The 8148-nt window shown below is 48.7% G+C and overlaps 1 protein-coding gene across 3 annotated transcripts in view; it reads left to right on the top strand.

The window, feature by feature from the left end:
* The first annotated feature begins 1750 nt into the window (after positions 1-1750).
* The window catches only part of PLEKHH1 (pleckstrin homology, MyTH4 and FERM domain containing H1), a 51778-nt gene continuing 45380 nt past the window's right edge, over positions 1751-8148 (top strand). For 2 of the 3 annotated variants that reach the window (XM_060095957.1, XM_060095955.1), the window contains exon 1: positions 1751-1970. In XM_060095957.1, the coding sequence (XP_059951940.1) occupies positions 1821-1970 (150 nt within the window). In that variant the 5' untranslated portion in view covers positions 1751-1820. Of the gene's footprint in view, positions 2042-8148 lie in introns of all 3 variants that reach the window. The other variant, XM_060095958.1, reaches the window with a different exon arrangement.

Below are 8148 nucleotides of genomic sequence, written 5' to 3'. Positions count from 1 at the left end.
TACAATGAACGCTGCTGTGTGTTATTCATGAAAGTTGTTAAGAGAGTAACCCCTAAGAGTTCTCATCACAAGGAAAAAAATTTTATTTCTATTTCTTTAATTTTGTATCTGTATGAGATGAGGGATGTTCACTAAACTATTTGAGATGAAGTATGTTCACTAAACTTATTTCATGATGTACGTAAGTCAAGTAATGCTGCACACCTTAAACTTAGTGCTATATATCAATTGTATCTCAATAAAACTGGGGGAAAAAAGTAAGGCATCTCTAAGTGTGCTGACGTGTCACACTTAGAGTCCATGAATGGTAAAGACAAGAGAAAAAAGCCTTCCTCAGTGTTGAAAGGGATATTTAAAAAAAATATATATATATATATGAATACACATGCATTTATGAATACATAAATACTTATGTATGTTTTATATCTTGAAGGAATACACACAAAAATTTACAACAGGAGCTGCTTTTGAGGGGGAGTGATCTAGGGGACAAGAGACAGGGCAGGAGGAAGGCTTACTATTCATTGTTAGCCCTTCCGTATTATTTGAAATTTATACTATGTGCATGATTACCTGTTCAAAATGAGTGAGTGCATGCATGCATGCATGCATGAATGAACAAACGAGTCTCCCTTACAAACTCCATAGGACTTGCTTTTGGGCTTCCTTAGGCAACCACTTCCAGTGTTGAAGGGGACAGCAGAGGCTAGTGTCCCACAGTCTGGGGCTGTTCTATTCCAATCCTCAGGAGCTATGAATCCATTTGCAAGCTCAGCCCCTGAAGTCCCACTGGCCCAGTTGAATTTTCACCCTTGGCCTCCTGAACTACTGGGGTCAGCTTTCCATAGAGTCTGGGCACTCAAAATTGTGCATGAGAATTACCCGGAGAGTTTATTAGCTGGGCAAATTCCCAGCCTCATCTCCAGAGACTCAGATTCAAACCTGGGGTGCAGCCAGGGACTCCTGTACCACTGCCAGGAGTGAGACTTCTAAAGCCCCTTTGCAGAAACGGACCCTGGTGATGTCTGCCCCTGTTCAGGTTTATAATGAGAGCCCGCAGGATTGGGGAAGAAAGCTCTGTTTTGAAATGCGGATTCTTCCCTGCAATATTCTCCATATTCATCTTCTTTACCCCATAACCACCTAACCAAAAATTGAGTGCTACACTCTCCTCTGGGTGTAGGATTATACTGGTGAGCTGAGGGACTGCAAGGGTGCACTGCGAGCTGCCCGCAGGCGGTGGCCTGTTGGCCTTTCTGGCTCCTAGGCCGGCTCCTTTAAAATAAACGAGTGCATGCATACATACAGTCGTACAGACGCAAGCAAATTACCCTTTAGGCTGTGGCGAGTTTTGTTTTGTTTCAAATTACAAATCAGAACTTTGGTCTGCCAGTGGGACAGACTTCTGCTCCAAATATCCGGGCGTGACGGTTCCTGCAAATCGCCCGACAAATGCTGGAACCTCCTTTTGGGGGGAGGGTCTGGTCTTGTGCCGCGTCCCGCGAGGGTCCCAGTTTGGTTGGGAGCTGAGCAGATGCCGGGGCTCTCCGGTCGCCCCGGGCGGCAGCCGATTCGGCCTCCACAGAGAGCTCGGGGCCGCAGTCCGGGAGACACCCCCCTCCTCCCCGCGGCCCACGGGACCCCGCTGCCGTCCCCGCCGCCCCAGGGACGAGCCCAGCGGTGCGGAGAGGTGGGAGGCTGGAGCCTGCTGAGGTCATTTCCTGTGCCTCTCCGCGAGCCGCCCCGGGAGCCGAGCCCGGCGCTCTGCCTTTAAGGAGCGGGCGGGGAGCGGACGAAGAGGGGGCGCGGCGGAGCGTTGAATGGGGCGCTGCGAGGTCGGCTCGGCTTTGTGCGGCCAGCCGGCGGGCACCCCTCCCGGCTCAGCCCGGCCCGCCCCGCCCACCGCGACCCCTGCTGCCGGGGAGCGGAGACCCGGCGGCCGCTGCGGACTCGGACGAGATCGACGCAAGGTCAGAGGCGGACGCGCGGGGGAGGACCGGGTTCCCGGTGCGCGGCAGGGACGCCCGCGAGCTGGCTGGAGGTGAGCGGCCCCGCGGGCAGAGGTGGGGTTGGTGCGGGGGTGGGGTGGAGGGTTGGTTCGCGGGCCCGGGAGGGTGTTTGGTTGGGCGGAGAGGATCGGCTCCCTCTGGCTGGAGGGCGATTCCGGAGCAGGTGCCTCCCTACCTGGAAACGAGCTCCCAGCAGCCAGGAGCGCTGGGAGCCCGCACTGCGAGGCGAAGAGTAGCCTTCCTGGAGAGGATCCGGAGTTTGGGACCGGCTCGATCCAGTTGCTCCGGGAAGGGCCCTCGGAGCGAACTTGCAGGCTTTCCACCGCGTTGCCTGAGCTCTCCCTAGCTCTCAGTCCTCCCGCTTTCCTTAAAGTCTCATCTCGGGTTGTCTCTTCTGTGATTTCTGCGTGGTTCTCTTAGGGGTCCTAGGCTAGACTCCTAGAGGCAGGCCAGCCAAACAGAAAAGAAAACCCGCTGGGTGCCGAATGACACCAAGAGCTCTGCGTCCTAGGAGCTTTAGAGAGGAATGGATTACCGGGGCGCAGGGGGACCTTAATCGAGGTAGCAGAGGCCATGAAGACCCTCATCTGGGAGTAGATCCGCTCTCTGTTGGATCTGGCCCTGCCAGGGGACGTCTCCTCCATAAGCTTTTACTATGAGTACACCTCATAAAACTCTTCCGGACAGAGCCTTAGTTCCAGCTAAAACTTCTGCTTGAAAGATCATTTTAATAGCAATTTCAATGGAAAAGACATTAGTTCCTTCATTAAACTTTTTGGACTGTCTTCTATGCCGCAGACACTGTGTATGGTAACATCACTTAACATAACTTCTAGTCTTTCTGCTTGTTATCCCCATTTGATAAAGGAGGCAACTAGGACTCAGAAAAATTGTGATTTGCCCAAGGTCATATAGCAGAAAAGTGGAAGAGGCAAGACTCAAACGGACGCCTCCTAAAGTCCAAATGCGGGGTTTGCTTCACTGTCCACCCCCCTCCATCTCCCATAGGCCTCTTAGGGGGTCTGCCCAGAGCTGGGTTATGGTGGGGTACACCCGGTGGTCCCAAAGTCATTGAAACTAACTAGTGAGCTGAGAAAATGTGACTCCGCTTCACCAGCTACAGGGAAGGGGTGTTGTTCTTCCCACTGTGCTCCTGGAGGAGTGCTCCTTATTGTTCCCTCCTTCTCTCTGGGAGGCTGTGTAACTGTGTGGCTCTCTGCGCTCCCTATCGGTTGAAGAGTGCTTTCTACATGCTGACGCTGAGGTGTCAGGATTCCCTCACTCCCGGTTCATGGCAGACTGGCTGCTGAGCCACCATCCTTGCATTCTCTGGCCAGCCCACCTGAACCGTCTCTCCCTTCTGTCAAAGACGAATTCAAAACTGATCACCTCTGTGGGGAAACTGGCACTTGTTGCTGGCTGGAGTATGAATTAGAATAACCTCAGGGGAGGGCAATTTGGACTATTTGGCCATTTAAAAATGTACATTACTTCGTCCTACAATTCCATTTCTGGAACTTTATCCTTCAGATAAACTCTGATGTGTATGAAATGATGTCTATTCGTTGAACATTCATTGCAGCATTGTTTATTTTAGCAAAAGGTTTAAAACAACCCAAATGCCTGTCAGTTAGGGACTCAAATGAGATCATGTAATAGCCGTACAGTAGGATACAATAAAGCTGTTAAAAAGCATGAAGGGAGGCTTCCCTGGTGGCACAGTGGTTAAGAATCCACCTGCCAGTGCAGGGGACATGGGTTCGAGCCCTGGTCGGGGAAGATCCCACATGCCGCGGAGCAACTAAGCCTGTGCGCCACAACTACTGAGCCTGCACTCTAGAGCCCGTGAGCCACAACTACTGAGCCCACGTGCCACAACTGCTGAAGCCCGCGCACTGCAACTAGAGAAAGTCCACGCGCAGCAACGAAGACCCAACGCAGCCAAAAATAAAATAAATAATTTTTTTAAAAAAAGCATGAAGGGAGAATGGGAGAGATAGATATCTAGGTAGATGTAGGAAACTCTCTGAGTTATATTAAGTACAGTGTGTATAGTGTGCCACCGTTTGTGTGTGTGTATGTGTGTGCATCGTATATGAGAACACTCGTATATGCACTGAACAGCTTGTATTTGCACTGAAAGACACAAATCCCCATAACAGTAATTGCCTCTGGGGAGAACTATGGCTGGAGTACAGGGGTGAGAAGAAGGCTTACTTTGCACCATATACTCTTTTGCTTAATATTCAAAAATAAAGAGATAAAATAATTTTTAAAAATCCCCTGACCTCCTCCCTGATCTGGTGGTGAGCACATCTGTGGGCTGCATCTCCTACTATGCCCAGGGCACTGTGGGTTTGCCTTTTGTTTGTTGATAGTAACTGTCATTTACTGAGTGCTTTCTGCGTGCCAGACTTTTGTAATACCTCCTTTACTTCTCAACAAAATCCAACATCGTGTGGTCTATGAAATTGCCATTTTCGAAGGTCAAAAAATGGTTAAATGTTGACAGTTTCATATGGTTCCACCTAATATTACAGCTCTCCTTCTCAAATATTATTGCCCTCAATTTCAAACAGGCTCAGAGAAGTTAGGCAAATGGTCGAAGGTCACGAAGGTCCCAGGATTAATTCGTGCTTCAGTATTCAAACCCAGGTCTCTTTGGTGCCAGAACTCAGGATCTTACGTACTACACTCCGCCGTTTCTCTTTATTGGTTTTGTCTTCGTGGTTCTCTTAGCCCCTTTTGGTATTTAGATCCCAGAAGGCTTGAACGTGTTCACCTTTTCCTGTCTCTCCCAACATTGTGAAATGTGATGCTTACTCAGTACCCAAAAGAGGTTAAATGCGTGTTGTTGGCTTGATCACATGACAGTGAGAGATGGAGGGAGTTGTGCCCCTGTGTCCACTCACCCTCCCCCCGGCTCCAACCCCAGAAAGGGGGCGCAGAGCTCTTACTTGCCCACCATTGGGCACGTGGTTAGCCTCATCTGTGGAGCACTTTCTCTTTTTTTTTTTTTTTTTTTTTGCGGTACGCGGGCCTCTCACTGTTGTGGCCTCTCCCGTTGCGGAGCACAGGCTCTGGACGTGCAGGCTCAGTGGCCATGGCTCACAGGCCCAGCCACTCCGCGGCATGTGGGATCTTCCCGGACTGGGGCACGAACCCATGTCCCCTGCATCAGCAGGTGGACTCTCAACCACTGCGCCACCAGGGAAGCCCTGCGGATCACTTTCGAAGTGGGAATGACAAAAGGTGCTCGCGGTCAGAGAGTGAGCCACAGTGAGGTGACAGAGGAGAGCCTAGTGGAAACTGTACCCAGAACAGAGTCCCTGTTACCTTCCGATGCCTCCTGCAGCGACCTCTGACCTCTTTCTTTTAGGCACTTGTGCTGATTGGCCCTCTTTGCAGGAAAGTCCCAGGATATTCAGACTGTAGACCTGAGCCTCGCAAGCCACAGGATCTTTGCTCATCTTTATGTGCCCAACCTCACACATAGGAATCACTTAACAAAAGTCGGTTAAATTTAATTTAATTTTAGCATTTTGTCGATTTCTGGTCAAATCCCTAAACTTGTCAGAGCTATCCCAGTTCAAGTTTGCATTTTCTCTGAGACAGGCTAGAGCCTGAAGTTACATAACAACGTCCTGTGCCCTCTCTTCACCACAGTCCTACACGCAGCCCCTGCCTCTTGAGGCATATCTCTGCTGATTTCTGTGGCGTGTCAGTCCAGGGTGCTGGAGGGCTTAGGGAGTTCCAAAGTAGGTGCCAAGGCCATGGCAACCGTTTGACTCTTGCCTGCCAAGCAGTTTAGCATGCTGGGCACTAGTGGGGATCAAGAGAACTGGCTTTCACAAGAGTGGCTATGAGTTGGTGATCATTAGCTGGCTGGAGGGCACAGGGGGATTTATTGTACTGTTCTCCCTACGTATGTATGTTTGAAGCTAAAACGTGAAACAAACCATTGAGCTGGGGTTTGTCCCCAGTTCACATCCCATATCATTTCCTCATCTAACACAACACATTAGTGCTATATGTGCATTAGGCTAGCCTGGTAGCATAAGACTCTACCACCACTACGGAAGCATCTTCATGGAAAGAGGACAGTTTTAGATGTTGGGAGATCAGGATTCTGGGCCCAGCTCTGATACTACTTGGCTGTGTGTCTGTAAGCAAGCCACAGATGTGATGAGTTTTCTCATCTGTTTACTGTGAATTATATCACTTGTCCTCCATCTCAGAGATATCCAGAGGGTAACGAGAGAAATAACACCTGATAAAGCAATGCTTTGAAGAGTCAAGGACCATTCTGCAAGTTCTTTCTGCTTATCCTTGCGCATCTTTATGGGAGGTACAAGTACAAGGTGACTTAGCAGTTGAGATTCATCTTACTGGTACCTTCCCTTAACATCCTGTGTTATATAGCCGCAGCTCTGGCCACCTGCTTCTGTCGGAAGAGCCTCTGGGCCTTGGCTTGGCAGCAGGCACCTCGCTCCAGATCCATTTAGAAACCTTTTAGCTCTCTTCCCATGCCGAGACAAGCCTAACAAGAGTGCCATCTCCCTTGCCAGCATCCCCAAGGCAGGGAGAGGATTTAGCAGAGCACTTGATGGGTTCAAATCCTTGATGTCATGAGGATGCTGGATTGGGGAAAGTGCTGCCTACAGACTAGGTATGATCTCAGGTGTCACAGCGAGGCAGAGACCAAGGACATATCTTATTTCCAGAGTCCCTGGAGATTTTGAGAATTTGGGTTTCCACTCTCCCTGTGGAATCTGAACTGCAGTTTTGAAAATCAATAAGAGGGAATTAACATTCACCAAACTTTTTTTTAACAACACAAAAGGATTGAGTTTCCCCTGCCCTTTGGTTTTACTTGGGTGCTTTTACTGCTAATTCTTAGCACAGGGCTAGGTTGCAAGAGTCCAAGGTCCTACCTTCGGATCTGCCACTTTTTTTTTCTTTTTTTTAATTATACAGGGAAAGTAAAATCCCCTTAAAGGACAAAGAAAACCAAACATGAAGCCTTGGGCCTTCTGTGGAGGCCCCACAAGGTTCTGTTGTGTCTTTTCAGCTGTGATCTTAGCTCAGAGAAGGTCATGTTTTGTTTTCATCTTTTGTCTTCCTGCCCGTTCCAGTTGGTCCCAGTCTTTTGAGGTGGGGATTGCTGGGAGGTCACAATGTCGGATTGTTTGGGATGACAGTTCTGGGAGAGCAGGGCTGACTGAGGTCATGTGTCCAGTGTTCTGAGCATCCCAGAACCGAAAGACTCCATCACCTGACCCATCAGTGGTTTAATTGTTGGGCCATTCTCTACGGGTCTACTGACCCTGTTTTTTAAACAAAAAGTCAGGACACATGATAAATGTCTGTGCTTATGGAGGTTAAAGCGTCAGAATATTTGAGACCAGGGCACCCTGGGAAATCTGGGGTATAGGTTGGCCTTACTGCCAAGGATCCTGAGAGGCCCTATAAAATATTTCATTCTTAACAGTCCACCCGACTCATTGTGAAATCGACATTGTTTGCAGTTTTGGGATGGGTAAGGAGCACAGTAGCTAAAAACAGGCATTTTGGAATGAGAATCCCAGCCCTACTACTTACCAGCTACAGAACTCTCTGTTCCTCTGTGTCCTCACCTGAGAGTGTGGACTAGTGCCCACTCCTTGTCTCGTGGGTTCTCATGAAAATTAAAGAGGCCACATGTGCCTGGCATATAGTAAGGACTCAATAAATAATAGCTGTTTGTTGCGTATAATGGGAGAATGATATGTAACAGTCAGATGTGGGGTGGGAAGCAATATTGGTAGTTAACCTATCATACAGGAGGTGGCTGGGTTTTCTGAAGCCATGTGGCTCCTGAAGAAGGGAAAGGAGATTTTTTTTAAATGACAATTTTTTTAACCTTTCTTTTTTTAAATTCAAGTATAGTTGATTTACAATGTTGTGCTGATTTCTTCTGTACAGCAAAGTGACTCAGTTATACATACATATACATTCTTTTTTTTACATTCTTTTCCATTATGGTTTATCCCAGGATATTGGATATAGTTCCATGTGCTATACAGTAGGACCTTGTTGTATATCCATTCTAAATGTAATAGTTTGCCTCTACTAACCCCAAACTCCCAGTCAATCCCTC

The sequence above is a fragment of the Mesoplodon densirostris genome, chromosome 4, assembly GCF_025265405.1.
Source record: "Mesoplodon densirostris isolate mMesDen1 chromosome 4, mMesDen1 primary haplotype, whole genome shotgun sequence".
Lineage (NCBI taxonomy): Eukaryota > Metazoa > Chordata > Mammalia > Artiodactyla > Ziphiidae > Mesoplodon > Mesoplodon densirostris.
The sequence above is the reverse complement of the archived record's forward strand: the minus strand, read 5'-3'. Positions and strand labels throughout refer to the sequence as shown.